Below are 17498 nucleotides of genomic sequence, written 5' to 3'. Positions count from 1 at the left end.
TGTTCTTGTCCATATTTACTCTCCATGCCACATGGCAGGCTTTCAGAAGACAAGCCAACAACAGTCATCGCTCTGGTTCAAAATGAATTCTTCCCAAATTAATGATACAAAGGGAGGAGAAGCATCAGTGCAAGCAGGGGCAGGTGAGCTTGCACATATTGCAAAGAACTTCACGGGAAACTTGTCACGCGCAGCCGGATGGGTTCAGACAAAGTACAACGAGACCAATGTTCCTAGTCACTTTAGCTGACCTTCCACTAATAGCTGCCATTAACACTTTAGTCAGCAACTTTCCAAGGTAGCTGTGGTTAGGATAAATGGAAAGAATTGTGATTTTCATGATAAAACTGCACCGGTTAGGTGGATGACATCAATGAGTCCAAGTCTGAACGTTTTTAACCTTTTTCTATTAAGACTGTATGAAGTGATTGAATGCAAAGTGCGAAGCTAATGAACACGCGCTATCTGCTGAAAATTCACCGCGGAAAGGCCATTTTAATATCATACTGTCAAAGGTCTATCATATTTTACATTTCCATCTATAAGGAAGTTGAGTGTTTATGTAAATGATCATTTTGATAGACAGGGAGCAGGAAGCAGCAGTGTACTTGAATAGGTTAGCTACATAGCTTTAAGCGACGTTGCTATTTACACTGAGATGCATGTTTAAAAAGGGTTCATGCCCAGAATGCCTGAATTTAATGATGTTATTTACTTAATTTTAACCCCACAGGGAAAAAAAAAACAACCAACATCTTGGGTGTTATTTTCTCTCTTTTCAGCATATTCCTATTTAACAACTTTTGTGACAAAAACGGTTTTCTCCCACAAGAAAAAATAACTTGTGGAATGACAGAAACATCGGTAAATGCACTTTCTGCCCATTCTTCTACCCCATGCATGTTGGAAGAAAGCAGTACATAAATTAACCACTATTTTGTTCCTGAAGATACTAATATTCTTAGTACCCTCAATAGTGAGACAAGTTCCCTCTTGCAATTCCTTTAATCAATGAAAAATAGTTTTTTTCTGTCCTCTTTCCAGCTGATAAAGCCCTATGCAAAAGACTACATTTCATTCTGTTTTCATATCTCTAATGCTCCAAAATCAGTGCAGTGCTACTGTAAGCCAGACCATAAACCTGGCTCTATGTTCCTGGAATGGCCTATGGGAAATTGTAACAAAAGTTTTGTGGTGTTTCCCAGTTTAGAGGCTAGACTGATTAGACTGTGAAGGTATGTTGTTAGCCTGTGTGCATAGCATGTTAACAGACAAAAATTAGCACTGTCTTCCGGTCACTCTGGGAACGGCTCTGTTTTTCCTTGCTTACGTGTTTCACAGTAGGTAATTCTCCATAGGAAAAGTTCCTGAGCAACCATTTTTTTCCATACGGCCCATTCATTAAAGCGTCAGAGTGGCAGAAAACGTAATTGCTGCCAGTCACTACATGACTTCTATCAGCTGCTGAAATGTGTTTGCCAAGATAACTTACTTTTCACAAAGTTGCCTTTACCTGTTATTACAATAACAAGCCATTCCATTACTAATCAACTGCATCAATGCAGAGATCAGTATAGAAAACTACCACATTTAACAAGCTAACACATGAACTCTTGATGGCCCAAAACACAAGCCATCCTCCTGTCGATGCTAGCATATCATTTGTAAAGATGCAGCACTACAAAGAGTTAGGACGGACATGACTATCCTATCTCACAAAAAGAACTGAGCCCACTTAATGTATTTGCTGAAAAGAATCTAAAAAAAAAAAGTAGTGAAATACTTGCCTAACCAGCTGCTAATACCCAAGGATGTTTAATTATTAAAACTAAACATGATAGATTTTTAGGTTTATCAAAGCATTGGGATTTTACTTAGTACAGAACGATGCTCCCTGCTTTGTGTTTTTTCAGTATTTGTCTGCCGTTGCATATTCATGTAGAACCCCATCTGCCTACACGATACATCCCATTTTGATGAAAACAATAATCACTGATTAAATAAGCAAGTGGAGTGAGCTGCAGAAATGATCAAGTCCATTATTCAAATTAGTGAGACTTTGGTTAAAAGAAAAACATCTAGATATTGGGCTGAATGGGATCTTTTTGTTTGTTTATACCGTGTATATTTTACATGGCATATTTTATATTCAGCAGTTTTTTCTCACCATCTCTAAAATTAAATTACCAAGAGTTTTGTGTGAAAGAGAAGATGTTAAAATTAAATATGAGCATAGATTTAAAGCAATCGTTCACTTCATCTAATTTATACATTCCCGCGTCCATCTGAAATTTTATTTGTGCAAGTCAATACGAAAAATGATTTGCTCATTAGGTTGAGTAATTATAATAAAAAATGTTCACTTTCTCCCAAGAAAGTGGGGAGAAAGAGACCTTGAGAGTATTTTATGTGAAGTAAACTCAGTCACAAGCAGTATTAATACCGCTGCCTTCTCCACCCTGCTCATCAATGCAGAGTTTTGCCAGCAGATCACAGTCTGTCAGTCCGGGGGTGAGATCCTGCTGTCCTGCTGGAGTGGAAACCCTCCGGCATCTGTGAAGAAACGCAGCCATGTGCATGGCACTCCCCTCCTGAGACATCTCACCTTGGGACTAGGAGCCTCACCGTCACATGCAGAAGGATAACGTGAGGGCGACACACGTACAGGTCTCAGGCTAGGGCAGGCTGCCTGCCAGGGATGGATCTACTCAGCAGATCCGCCTCGGATTTAAAGTCCATCATTGTGGGCTGTGCGCTCCTCAATCACCTGCAACAGTCTTGCAACTTAAGACTCATGAGAAAGCTTTGCTTTTCTAGATACAGTTGTTAAGGTGTCACTTTTCCAGCTTAAATGTTAAATTCTGGTCATTTCTCAGTTTCTGAAACGTAACTTGCTTTCGCTCTGACTGCGTGCTCCCCATGGGCCATGATTCACCCTGCCACCCCACCCTCACCCATTTGTCGTATCAGGAAATGAGAGCTATTCAATCATATCTTCCCCACACCACCTTCAAAATCCGCAGATGCCTGGTAAAACATCAAAGAGCGGTTCACTGCAGGACTCGAGCAAAAACATTCCTCCCCGCACACTCAGCTCGCCGCTCAAGCCATCCCGCCACAGCCCCTCTTTGCAGGGCCGCCTCCCAGCTCCATGCAGGGGAAAGCATGGCAGGCATGCTCCCAAATGCAAAGGTCCAGCGTCTTCTGCAAAGCTCACCAGGCTGCTGCCACACAACACAGCAGCTACCCAACGCTTCATGTCAATAAACAAATGGAAGCGCTCATGCTAAGCTTGGAAGCAGCAGGAAACCTCAGGCCACCGTCCCGCTGCTGGAAAAGGGAGCAGGAAAGCCCCTTCTGACAGGCCACAAGGTATAGCCTGGTCCCTCAATATTGGTATCGGGTCTTGCCATCTCTCTGTTTAATTAGCGGCATAAACTTAGACAAAAAGTGGCCAAGATAGTCAAACATTTCTCTGAGAGCAAATGGTCCTTCTGATGCAGCAGGAAAGATGTATCTGGGTAAAGAAACTTTTTTTTTTCCATCCCACACTTTCCAAGGAAAACACAAGAGGGAATATACACTCATCCAATGATGAGCTTCAATCTCCTAACTAGAGTTATCCCAAGAAATGAGTCGTGGGACCCCACTAGCAGACGGGCCATGCGGTGCTCTCTGCGCCAGCGATGCAGCTGAGAGCCCTTCCTCCTCCCGGCGAGACCCCGCTGCTGAGGCCCTTTCACAAGACTCACTTAAAAGTAAAGCGAATTAGAGTTAAACTAGGCCCTTCCCGAAGCTCCTCGTGGGCCTGCCACTCCCTTTGATCCCTGAGCTGCTGAATCAACCTGTCGGAGCGCATCAATTCAAAGGACCAGAAGGCAAAATGGGGAAAACGGAGTCAGGCTAATGGGATTTAACATTAATTCTGCACCAAGCCTGAAAAGATGGAAGAACAGGGCCTGGGGGGTGAAAGGGATAATGAACTGAGAGTTGATGGAAGGAAACTTAATTGGTTTTAACAGCAGAAGGTCACATTTTGTTACCTTTATTTGGGTTGAGCAATAATCTTATTTTGACAATTTGTGCCAGCTGATATCCTGCCCTACTCTTCTTTAGGACTGTTTTGGAGTAAGTCAGTGAAGAATGCAGTGCTGGGATGAGGGGCACAAACATGCGGCAGAGAGGAGGTCTGAGCAAGAAAACTACAAAGGGAATGCATAGATCCATTAACTGATATAACTGGGGCTGACGAGAAGACAACTGGGAGGGTGGGAAGCTGGTGTTCCCACTCGCTGCTGTGCTCAACAGTGCTGCAACCAATACAATCTTATTTAATCATGAGATCGGAAGAGAACCAGTGGTTAACTTCAACTCAAGAAAAGACTATAAAAAAGGCATGTGAATTTAAGTTAGGCAGTCTGTCACCAGCTGATCTCCTGACCCTGCCAAGCCCTACTGCCTAGTGGGCAGGAGGTGACCTGGAGCAACGTCCTGGCTGCCTCTCCCCTCCTGGGTTGCAATGGTTCACAAGCCTGGAGGTCCTTCAGGCACTTTGTGGTGATACCCAGCACTGGTATCTCTTGACACAACACATGCACCCGTTTCACACACAGAAGAAAGATTAGGGTGGTTCAGCCTTCAGCTATAGTTCTGTAGCTGCTACCAGCAACATGACTTGAGCCCTGTGGGAACAGTCTCAGTGCCTACACGATACCACCTATACGAAGATTTAGCAACGACATCGACCCTCATACAGCATGCATAGCCATGGTTCCTGCAAGCCCTTGCCACAGAAACCATCTGGAGGCTACCTTGCACCTGACTGGCATGGTGCTTCCCATCTTCAGAATACAATGATCTGACTCAGTGCTAAAACATCCCCCAAGGCTGCCCCAATTATTTAAAGCCATAATATGACACAAATAAGCAATTTGGATTTATAGATCTGTTAGTCTTCAGCTGCCCCAAGAATGCATTGTTGCAAGATTACTTGCTAGAAATTACTTTGGGGCAGCAAACTTTTAAACAGAGGTTGACTCTGTATTTGGAAAAGACTTGGCCCCAAACCAACTCCTAATGTGGCAAAAAGTGCAATTATCCTGATGAAAGGTTAGGGATGCTTGTGCCTACAGCTGGTTCATCAAGTAACGCTGAATGATGGATATAATTAAATGGCGTGTGGCAGAGCGGAATGTGCGCTACAATGAACGATTTAGGGCCTCTTCCCCTCCGATCAGCCTGGAACTACAGAAGTGCAGTCACAAACATAGTCAACGGCGTTCAGCACTACTACTTATTATAGTGAGAGATTCAGAAGTATCATATAAATGCACTGCGACTAATAGTGCTGAGCAGAACAAGCAGAAATGAAGTATTCACCTGTAGTAAGGTGCAACTGTAAAGGCCAACTAGCCACTAATTCTCCCTGGGATTGCACAGCAAAATGTAGGTCTTGAATTTCTGCACCACCAGGTCAAAGCTTCCATAATATCTCAAGATCTAAAGTTTTGACTGGTTGGCACTAGTCAGGACTATTTAAAAAAAAATGAAAGCTTGGGAGAAAGAGCCACATTCTGGAGCACATCCCAAAGGACGAAGCATGCACAGAGGTGCCCTGCTCTCTTCTGATCCACCCAAGCTCTGCAGCACTGAACATACGCACAGGTATCACTTTTGGTCTACAGAGACGTGAGAGCTGAGCCAGGCCTTCTCTACCGCATTTATAGACTGATGAAGTGGGGGTTTGTGCCCTGCAGAAGAGAACAAAGGCGAAGGAGCCTCTTAAGCAACTCCCATGTAAGGGAGCACACTGGAAGATCTCAGCCTCGTGCTTCCCACCTCTGTCCTGCAACCATCCTCCTCCATCCCATAGCCTCCAGAGCCTGCGGACTGGAGCATCGGCACGTGGCATGGTCTTAGGGACTTCACTGAGTGACAGCAGCAGGCAGACAGAGCAACGCTAGATGTCTCTGTACAAGTTAATACAGTATTTCCCATCAGCGCTCCACATAAATTCCAGGGAGCGAGGCAGCTGGTGGCCAGCTGGCTCTTACCTTGCACCGCGATTCTGGGAAAAAAAGGAGTTTCCACTGGATCAGAGTAAAGGGAAGAGGCAGTTGGGACTGTACGCTTGTGCCACCCTTGCTTTGTAACCCCAGTGGGTTACTACTGAATCTGCTTTATACAGAAGTGCTTTTTAAAAAATATCTGTTGTTCCAAAGCAGCTTTAATTCTGTTGCAAAGTATTTAATTCAACTTCAGCTCATTCACATGCAGTAATCCTCAATAAAAAAATGTCAAAGTGCATAATTTAATATCAAGACCAGAATTTACGTATAAATTGGTTGAAAAATCTTTAACATTGAATACCACTCAACTCATATTTTTAGCTCTATTTTGGAGGAACAGAGTTCATCTATTCATCTGTTCCTCTCCTTTCTATTTCAATATCACCACTGAAAGACTAAATCAGAACAACATTTTTGCTCACCCTTTAATGGCCTTTTGGTTCGCAACTATTTAAGAGTGACTTGGGAAAGGTATAATAGCACATGTTGTTGCTTCATCTTCATTTTGAACTGCCACCAGATATTATTTTGCAGCTGTTTTATTGTAAGTGGCATCCTGAAATCTAAACAAAAAAGTGTCTTAATGGCAATTTCAACAGATTTTTAATTTCCTGAGAGAATTCAGCAAGGCCACGAAGGGAGAATGTGTTTAAAATGCAATGCTATAATAGGAATGTTTCCCTCTTTCAAGCAGTTTTAGCTTTTGGAATTTGATAATGATTTTACTGAACTTTAAAAAAAAAAAACAAAAAAAACCCAAAACCCAGCTGAAGAGAGCTTAAAGAGTTTCTGTTCATAAAACCCAGGTAAACACCACAAGGACTTGTTTCTCTGCAGCTTCTGTTACCCACCTCACAATTAAATCCCCAGAGTAAAAGCCATTGAAGCAAAGCTGCAGGAGAGCGCACCGGAGCGAGTCACACCTGGGATTTCCTTAACGACCAACATCCCACTACACTCTCAAAGCCCACTGGAGCTTCTTGCCCAGGAATGCAATGAGCAGCTGAGTACCATGGGAAGGGCTGTCCCAGTATGGGACAGCTAGTGAGGAATTTTGCTAACCATGGATTTAAAGTACAAGAGCCATTCTGCATGAAGGACCCTTTTTTTGACTTGTTTACCCTAGCCTATTTGTCCACAAAGACAAGTTGTAAGTGAAAAACAGGTTTCACAAATAGCCCTGGAGCTGTGAAGGAGAAATAGCTGAGCTGGCAAGATCCCTCAAACTGCTCAATGCCTTCCTCAGCCCCCACACATCAGTTACCCTTACAAAAATGCTATTCTAGATATTATTCTAGCATCCTGAAGACAAAAGACGTAACTGTGTTGCCTAGGAACCAATGGTGCACATTACCACAACATTTGTACTGTTATTGTTTATAGATCAGGCTGAATGGTATCCAGTGAAGACCCGCATTTAACTCTCTTTTAGGAGATAGACTTTTTTCTCAGTCATAAATAAGTAAAAAATAAACTGCATCCAGAAAGCAAATGGCAAACAGATGAAAACCCTTTGGCTCTTTGTTGGAGAACCTCCCTGTGAGCAGCCCCAGAGCCAAGGCAGAAGAGAAGAGGATACCAGCCAGGCAGCCCAGCAAGTGCTCAGATGCTGCAATGCCCATCAAACTGTAAAGCTTGGCATCTGAGGCTTTCATCTGCCAGGCGGCCCTCTGAGTGGTCTCAGACGCTGGCTCAGATGCTTCAGTTCACATAGGAAGAGATGAAGGGCTGAATGTTTAGCACTGTAATCAACAAGATAACGTGCTGCCAAGTACAAGGGTACTTTGAGTAATATTGCTATTCTAAAAATGTGCTTTATTGATGCATCTTTAATTTGCAGGCACTGTAGAGATGCCTGGATAGCCAAGCCAGTCTCCAATTTGGGGTGCGTTTATTTCTGTTGCCAGACTGAGGCTGCTATGGAGAACATTTCAGAAGTACTAAACATCCAAAAAAGTTACTAAGAGCTGCAGATGTCACAATTCTCCAAAAGCAAAAGCTGCTTTATAGCCTTAAACCCAGGAGGGGAGGTGGAGAAAGCGTAACCTCAGCTGCTGTGGCTGCACAGAGAAAGGGTGGGTCTCCCATCACTAACATTTGCCAGGTTGAAGAAAACATTATGTTAACACCAGATGTAAATAAAATTTTTAGGCCACAATACTTTCAACATTTCACCCCACCCATTTGTGACCATGTGCAAAACCACTGCTTTGCCAACCACTGATAATTTAACAGTAAAACAGCGAAGTGGGATAGCAAACCAAAAAGACAACCTTCAAAACACATATAAATCTCAAGCAAATGTGCTGGCAAAGTGAGGAAAGAGGAGGAGAAAAGGTTATTTGAGGGATTTAAGAAAGAAGCACATCTGAAATTCTCAGAGAATGCAGATTCAAGAAAAACAGTGATAAAGTTCCATTTTGGACAGGAAAAAAGATTCCCTGTGAAGCATTAAGAGTGGATTGACATCTGGCTTGCCAGATAAGATATTCTGGGCAAACAAAACTGCATACAATGTCAGTGACAATATCGAGATAAAAACCTCAGGCGATGGCACCTTAACAGATGTTGTACTGCAAAAGCTACCTGCGCTGTACTCCCATCTAGATGTTTAGATATGATTTACCAGTGCTTCAGAGTTCAGGATAACATTTGAAAGGGCACTTCTAAGAATGCTGTATTATTTGCCTAGTGCCCGGTACATTATTCTAGTGGCAAGGCCTGCATTTCAGAGCAGCATTGCAACAGGTGGCTTCCTATGGGGTGTAAGGTCAAATTCAGCCCTGGAAAGTCAGTATCTTTTATACAGGCTTTCATGTCCAGCAGCAGCTTATGTCTTGCCAGGAAGGAAATATCTGTAAGAGACAGCTCTGAAGTCTGAATCTCAGTGAGACATAGAATTGTTAAATTAAGTCAAGTCAAATTGAGAAGTGAGAGAGAGATAATACCTTTTGAGCCAATGGTTTCGGTGCTCCTATTTGCCATCACACAGCTTCCATCAGCCCTGGCGGCTTTGGGATTTCTAAGTTCATAACCACCAAGAGGGCACAACTGGGTCTCAGACATTTCTCACAAAGCTAGAGTGCTGTATGTGAAAGTTAAGTTCATTGTTTCAGTTCTACGAAGAGATTTTCCTGCATTTCCAATATTGCATTTCAAGTCTGCACATTCCAAAGCCTGAGCAGTTTTGCAAAAGCAGATGGACAGCTTGAGTCTGGTTTACTCAACTCCATGCAAATTGTATTCTCTCACTTTTTTCTTCCAGTCCCCTGCTTTAAAGGTTCTGTCATTTGGTCAACTGCCCAGGTGAAATCTGGGCAGGTCATGGTAAATTTGACAGAGCAAAAGTCATCCCTGATATAGTTTATATAGAGTGGTAGTCGCCCATGTTTTGCAGGGGATGAATCTGGGCCAGTGGCTGAAACAAGGAAACTGCAGTTCTCCCAGGTAGTTCTGGCACCTGAAAAATAACTTGAAAAAGTGCTGAAGCATTTTTCCCAAAGGTTGAACTTCTTTCTAAAACCTGTTGGTTACAATTATTTCCACTTGCCACCAGAATGAAAATCTGAAGACCTATTCCCTCCACTCCTGCCTTCTCACTCTTGGCAAACACTTTGCTGCCCAGGGACCTTATTCAGAAGTCATCACTTCGGTTTCATATTAACCAATACTTCATCTGGCTGCTCGCAGAGGAGAAGAATTGTAAGTAAGTAATTTTCCTCACAGTCATTTTGTCTTCAGTTTCCTTTCTTGATATCCAAAGGCAGCAGCCCTGGTATAGCCCCAGTGCAGGACCTGGCCATGTAAGTTATTAGAGATGAAAGCTGTGAGTACAACAGATGAGTGAAAGGACAGCTTTATCACTATTTGGCTGTCTACCACATTCGGATTTGGCAGGAGTTCAAATAAAACTGTTGATTTTGGGCGGTCATCTTTGCTAGCAGCTCTCCTAAAGAGTCAGGAGTACAGGTCTGCTGGAGGAAATGCAGGACTGAGAGTCAGACTGCCTGTCTGCTGCTGGCTGACTGGGCTGGAAACATCAACCTGAGAAAAAGGTTTACCTACTTCAAAGGGCATCCCTCAAGTTCCTAAAGGAGCATTTATATCTTTAGATGAATATTGCTATTTAGCATTAACAATGTTACCTTGACCATCAGAGGACAACACAATAAAACAAGTGCAGGTCAGTCAACAGTTCTCTGCTAGCTCATTTTTCTTATTTTTTGAGCGTGATTCTGACTGACAATGATGATCTCCATAAATCACACCAAATTGGCACCTGTTTCAAGGACCAGTCCCAGCCAGATCATTCCATTTACTCCCTGGAGTCTGTGGTCACTCTTCCCCAGGTGCTGTTTGTATTATGATACACATTTCATTCAAGTTCCAGACCAATACCTCTATTGAATGTGTCTCATTTGACAGTCTTCACAACACAGGCTTTTATGAAAAATACCGCTATGCAACCTTTATTCTAAAACCGTGCCTAACAGCAAAACACAAGTAGTTTAACAGGGTTTCTTTTAAGTTCCTTTGTTGTACCTGATTGCTCATAATTGAAAATGTAGTCATAGCTGCATTCCTGGCTCCATCAATAAGCCACTCTATTTTCTTACTATTCTGAAGCACTCCCCAAGCTTCTGCTAATAATTTTGCTTGACCTTTATTAAAGACCAAGCATTAGCTGGCAATTAGATTTGGTGATCCCTTTGGTGATTGATGCTCAGTGATTTACTGTAAATTATAAATAGTTCAAATGTTTCATTATGTTTATTCTTTATACAAGCTTAGCGGCCAGGTAAGCACTGACATGACATTCACTGTTAAATGATCTCATTAAACTTCTTAATTTAAGTGGTGCAACACTTCACCTGCCACATTATCCAAGGACTCCTGCAATGTACATTAAACATTCAGCATCAATAGCTGCTCTACCATAGTTCACCTTGTTGGGAGTGAAATTTCAGTCCCTGAACATAAGGTTGACTACCTGATGCTGTTTGTCAGAGACAATAAATAATGCAAATAGATACCCATGTAAAGTAAGAGGTTAAAGACATCAATAGCTTTCCCACAGTTTTGAAAGAGGCCCTCAAAAGAAAAGACGTTAAATCATGAAAAAAATGCCACTAAAATTAAACGTTAAGGAAAAGGAAGGAAGGTGTTGGTTTCTTTCATTTCTTTATGAATGCAATGACTGTGAGAGATGATTTCTTGAGAACCCTGAAGGCACGTGCCCTTTTTTCATTCACAACCCCAAAGCAAAAGGAGGGGCAGTCACACAACCTCTCACCTCCAAGTCGCTTGTAGAGGTTTGTCTTTAGCCATTTCACCCCTTGTTTTCCTGCTGAGAATGTTTAACGGAGCTGAATGGAGTCAAGGTTGGATAATGCACCACATCATTTCACTTAGGCCAATAAATAGCATATTGCCTCATGACTAAAGAGAAACAGTGTTTTTTTTGGAGGCGCCTTTATGTCTGGACTCTGTTTGCCAGTGATTCCTACTGCAGTAACAACTAGAAGCACATGGATTAGCACCTCCTTTGTGCTAGGTGCTGGACCTACAGACTCCACTTCACAAATGAAACATTATGGCATAAGGAAGAATAATAAGGGTATCTGAATTTTCCTGGCTTGCATATGTTTTATTTCACACATTTTTAATTTTTCCCTCACAAAATGAATGGTTCTAACAGTTTTTTCCCCTGCCTTTATATAGTATGATCCTTGACATCTGCTTCTGGACAGCTCTTCTGAAGGATGAAGGGCTCCTAGCAATTGTAATGTAGCCTGTGAACATACCAGACTGCTCCCCAGACAGATTTAGGCTTCATCATATAGTATTAACCCCACATACTGAATGTGTTTTTCTGACTTATAAGGCTGGATTAGCTTTTATTATCAGAAAAGAAGTAGTAAAGGTTTCAGTGTTACAGATGGAATGGCAGATGGGAAGTGAAAGCTTAATGTGAAGCAGCTCTGGGTAAAAACTATTAATCTACAAAATTCGTATGTTCTTATGCAGGGAAACCTAGCAAAACCCACTGAAATATGACTAACCAGTAAGAGAAGTGTAAACTGCCCCTAGCCCATTATCTCACAAATCACGGCATGAGGTCTGAAAGAAGGAAAAAAACCCTCAAACACCCCATTTACAAGTTCCTGCAAAAACAATCAGCTCTCTATGGGGTATGCAGAGAGGTAATGTCTTCCTAAAGATTATAAAGAATATTAATTTATAGCACCTCTACTATGAAAATGAAATGGACTCATATATATATTTGATGAGATAACATTTTCCAGGGTTTATAGCTGTAATATTCCATATTCAAAAAAATTTAACAGTTCCTATAAGTTACTGTCATTAAAGTTGTAGCACTGAAAAAGGCTTTTTACTTTTTGTTGAAGTGTATGGTGTGGAGAGGAAGCACATTTCCATCAGTTCTGGTAACAGAATATTTTGACAGAAAGGGAAGCGAGCACTTCAAATGCCTGCCTGGCTGCCGAGAGTGGCTGCAATGGAGAAGCACGACCTTCAAGAATTTCCCCTATGAAGAAACAAGTGCCTGGAATTTTTTCAGCTGAATGGCATTTGTTTAGAGTTTGAATGACTGCAAGGTACCACGGCATTATTACAAAGAATCCATTAACACCGAACTGACTACAGTCTACTCAACAAATCCTGTGATTGTTTATGGCCATGTCTGTAAGTGACTGATCCCATTTGGCCTTGTGATTTAACTTGTTCCACAGGGAACTAAGAGCAGCTGAGACCACCACAGGTCATGGCCTCAGCATTACATGATGTTTAGGGTGGACTCAACACCACAGCAGGATAACCAGATACATCTGCTGGAATTGGACTATAATTATACTAGACCTTCAGCAATTATTCTCCTCCAATTTATCTTACTTGATTCAAAGTGCCAAAACCTAGCTCTTCCTTTATGGTCTTGCATTAGTCTACTTTTTATCATCAGCGCAGCATTCCTCACTGGGAAAATGAACGACAGGGAATAACAAGCTAGCTTTTCCCAAAACTCAAGAGATATACAGAGAACTACATACTCTCCCTTACAAGCAAGGATAACATGTCAAAATTGTTAGGTCTCTTCCTGTTGGACACCAAAAGTATTTAAATAGGATGCAATGTGAAATATTGTGATTTCTTAAGTCAAATCCCCATGTTCCAATATCAATGCCATCTCTGTGACTCTTGTGCTCTTCCCTGATTTTGCTCCCCAAAATGCGTTGCACTTCACTGACAGTGCTTAGAAATGGGCACCAGCAAAAAAGCCTCTTGTCAGTTCTCACAAAATCCTTCCTAAGGCATATGCTCATGTTTTTTTTCATTTTTCACTTCAGTGCGGATTTCTGGCTGAGTAGCAGCTTCAGGAAGGGACTCGTACTTTGAGAGAGATCTTGCAGAAACCTAAGCAGCGAAAGGCAGTGAAAGAATCTAATATATTTCTTTTCTATGAGTATTAAAAGCATGTTATGTCATCACTCATCAGAAAATCGCCCAAGACAGTTACTTCCCCTTTCATCAATTCATTTCAACATACCAGGAAACAGAAGTCACAAGGAGAATTTCCTCCTTCCCTCTTCTTGATAATTCTTATAGCCTAAAACCAACAGTTTGAGGACACTTGTTTTTTGGGGGGCTGGTTCTTTTTTGGATAGTGGTTTTTTGTTGTTGATGTTGGTTTGGGTTTTTTTTTTTTTTACAGACTACTTTTGCACAATGTAGTAAACCTTACGGAATGCAGCTGGGGAATTTTTTTTCTTTATGGAACCCAGTGGGGCCTGGGTTATGTAAATCCAGAAAGAATACAATTTCACTTAAAATCACGAGCCTTGTCATGTGGTGGTGTGTGAAGTTCTTTGCTTGACGCCATCTGAATATTCAGGCAACGGTTGGTGCTGAAGATATAATTGACTCCTAGCAACTTATTTGTCACTTCTACTATCACTATCCTTTGCAGAAAAAGTACTAAAAAAAGGAAGAGGAGAACATTACCTTCACTGAATCTATATTCATACCTTCAACACTTTCTGAGACATCAAATCAAACTGTTGATCAGAGCCCTGGGAGGGAGGAATCTCACCATACCTGGAGTTTGTTTGCTGAGCTCCATTGCTTCCTGCTACTTTACTCATCCTCTCTTGCAGGTGCCCCTTGCTGGAAATAACAACTAAACAGAGCAGCCCCTGCTTCCTCAGTAAAAGTGAAGAACCAGTGCTGCTAGCCTGCTCACAGCCGCTGTCCCTTCTAAGTAAACAGCAGACACATGGGATCCAGTAAGGTGATTGTCTCTTTGGCTAAAGTCTTGCTGTCAGACACTAGCCTCACCAAGACTAGTCTTCTGCTGTAAGACAGAAGAAACTGCTCCTCTGACCTCTGCTTCCTGCAGCGCAGCACAGACATGTCATCCCTTATATCCTACAATACATATTTCCTTTAGGAACAAAACATGTACATTCTTAAAATACTCATTGTACCTGATTGGGTAGTCGGCAGCACTGAGGTTAATGAAGAAATCCCATGGCCAGTCATTCATCTCCATTAAGTCCCTCATGGTCTGCAGGTAGGTGGACAGAAGACTTGCTCCTCCCCAGATAGTTGCCATTCTCCAGGAAGTGACTCTCACATTTGGGTACTGGCTGGCAAACTGGAGCACTTGCCGGTGCAAGTAATTGGATCGCTTTACAGGAGAAAAGAGTAATACATTCAAGTTACTCTGTCCAAAATTGTCCTTCCCTGTATTCACTAACCACCAGCTCTACTTCTTGCCTCACTGAGTGTTGCCATTACTTTGCCCTCACTTCCTATGGCGCACAACCTTCTTTTGCTAAATACTAACTTGGAAATGTGCAGAGACCCCTGTTTAATTCTTTTTATTACAACTTCAGTAATCACTGACCAGTGTAACTAGCTCTTATTTATCATTTGTCATCAGTAGATCCTGAAGGGCTTTTGTAAAGGAGGTGACTGTTACGACCTCCCTTTTACAGTGTGAAGTAAAGTAACTTGCCCAAGGCACCTCAGGTCAGCGCTCCCTCCAGTGGGCCACCACTGTCAGTCTGCATCAACTTATTGATTACTGTTAACTAAATGTACAACAGACAGACATGGATAGATACTCATAGACATATAAGGAGAAATGAAGGCTGTTACATAGAGAAGATAACAAGGGAAAAAAAAAAAGAAGCTCCAAACATATAACAGATGGAGAGACAAAAAGTGACATGTACTCTATGCAGCAGAGGTAAAGATGAAGAAGATGACAAAGATGGGTAGACTAACAGATGGCGAGACAGGCAATTTATAACCAGTGATATATTACCTTGTCAACATGAATGTAATAAAAATGGTCTTTATGGTAAATAGCCTTAAACATGCGTTGGAGCTGCCGAGAAGCTCTGCCATGAACAACCAAGACAAATGCGATCCTGACTGGGTTGGCTGGCATGTATTCTACGGAGTCCTCATCCCACTGTACATTGTTGTTGGCTTTTCCTGTTCAAAAACAAAACACAGGACATCTCTGAGTGTATCCACAGGGCAGGGGTGCAGAGAGCAGTACACATTTCACCTTGGCTCTTTCTTCAAAAGCATTTTTTAAGGAGAAGCGAGAACTCACAAGGGGTGCCAGCCTGTTTGCCATCAAGATCGTACCCCTCTCCTCCGTCACCGTACCAGGTCATCACCCCATGGGCAGCAGCCATGCCAGCCTTCCCCACGCAGCCCTACCTGCATGCCTCAACCTGGACAAGGCTGCATGAACACAAATAAGTACCCAAATGTTTATGAGTCAGATCAAGCTCTACCTGGGTATGCACATTTCCATCTTCAAAGGAATCACATCAAAGTTTCTAAGCACTGCTCAAAGTATTCAAAAAATGCCAAGGCCAACTTCCCCCTTGCTCCCCCAGAAATGAAACCCCCCGTTTATCAAAAGATGCTCATTCCCGTGATCAGCACAGCTCTGCTGAGAAGCTGGTGAAACTCTGCTACTTAAGAGCTGCTGAGGATTATCTCGACTGATAGCCTTTACTTGTAAAAGCAGATGTATCCTGGAACATTTAAATGGCAACCTGCTTCTCTCCTACTTCTTCATGTAGGAGAGGGGCTCTTACAATCCTATTTAAAATTTATGTTCATTTTTATTTTAATGGAGGAATTTCTGCTCTCCATTTTCTAAAGCAAACACCACAGTGTAAGGTTAAGACAGGATGTACTGATTAACTGAAGAGCCAGAGGGACATTTTTACTCAGGAATTTAAAGTGCTTTGGTTTTGGTTTGTGTTATAGCTCTTCAACTCAGAAACCTGAACACAATGTAAGAAAAATACAATTTTATCCAAAACCTGACATTCATTCTTGAGTTAAACAACCTCGAGTGCTCCGACCTTGTAAGGACCTTTCTCAACAAAAACAATTTAGGAAGAATCTTAAATTTTTAATATAAGCAGAACAAGGAAGGAAAGTGTCTCAAAGCTCAAAAAAAACCCCTCCTGCTCCAATTCTCCCCTTACATATTTTAACTTTTTTCTTTTTTAAATAAAAGGCAACATCATTGTCTCAAAAGTTACTTAGTGTGTCGTGTCGTCCTGTGTCCCTCCCCCCCCGGTACAATTTTTTGAAGTCCTGAGTTGTTACTTTGGTTTATTTCCTGTAAAAGGCAAATCCATTAGACAATCTTGAGAAGTCTGAACTTCTGATTATACTGAATATATTATTCATTAATATTCAGTATAATCAGAATATTAATTATTGGAAATGCATGTGAACATGAGCAGGACTCAAATGCTCATTTCCCACTACAAGTAAAGGTTTGGAAATGGCCACGCATGAGCTGAACTAGCTAAAAGCAGCAGCTGCAATCATGTGTGAGAACATTAACACACCTACCTTCAACAATATGCGATGCCAAATAGGACACTTCAAACTCAATGCACACCTATGTTCTCAATAAATAATCGGCTCAATAAAACTCCCCGGCCAGGCTAGTGACCACAGGTGGGACAGGACTTTAACCTGCTTTGTTTGAAAGTGGTGTGTCCCCTGCCCTCCCAGAAAAAAACAACAGAACTGGGTTTTACACGCTTTTACAGGAACTACTGATCACTTTTATTTTTTTCCTCACCATCAAAGCTGGTGTTTTCCTACCTTCCCAACAAAAGCCTGGTGAGCCAACTAAGAGTCCAAGTGAGTCAGAGATAATTTGATGCCATTTAGCAGATTCCAGGTGTCCAGGGCAGGTATTCATACTATTGGAGGTTAGAATTTCCTAACTGACTCAAATTTGAAGGGGACTCAGGAAAAGACCCTCAGCAAACTTGGGAGCATAAGAGGTGGATCTTCTAACAGCTAATGAAACCCTCAGGTTCGAAAGAAGCATGAAACCCTGAGGAGCTCCTAGCT

At 42.0% G+C, this 17498-nt stretch overlaps 1 protein-coding gene across 3 annotated transcripts in view; it reads right to left on the bottom strand.

Annotated features, from left to right (window-relative positions):
* XYLT1 (xylosyltransferase 1) overlaps positions 1–17498 on the bottom strand; it is a 210506-nt gene that overhangs the window by 54532 nt on the left and 138476 nt on the right. For all 3 annotated transcript variants that reach the window (XM_087733195.1, XM_087733194.1, XM_087733196.1), the window contains 2 exons: positions 15418–15590; positions 14573–14775 (listed from right to left, as the gene is read on the bottom strand). In XM_087733195.1, coding sequence (XP_087589321.1) covers positions 14573–14775; positions 15418–15590 — 376 coding nt within the window. The remainder of the gene's footprint in view (positions 1–14572; positions 14776–15417; positions 15591–17498) is intronic.

This window comes from Nipponia nippon, unplaced genomic scaffold (genome assembly GCF_047370975.1).
Source record: "Nipponia nippon isolate SJK-2023a ecotype South Korea unplaced genomic scaffold, ASM4737097v1 scaffold_5, whole genome shotgun sequence".
NCBI classification, from domain to species: Eukaryota; Metazoa; Chordata; class Aves; order Pelecaniformes; family Threskiornithidae; genus Nipponia; species Nipponia nippon.
The sequence above is the reverse complement of the archived record's forward strand: the minus strand, read 5'-3'. Positions and strand labels throughout refer to the sequence as shown.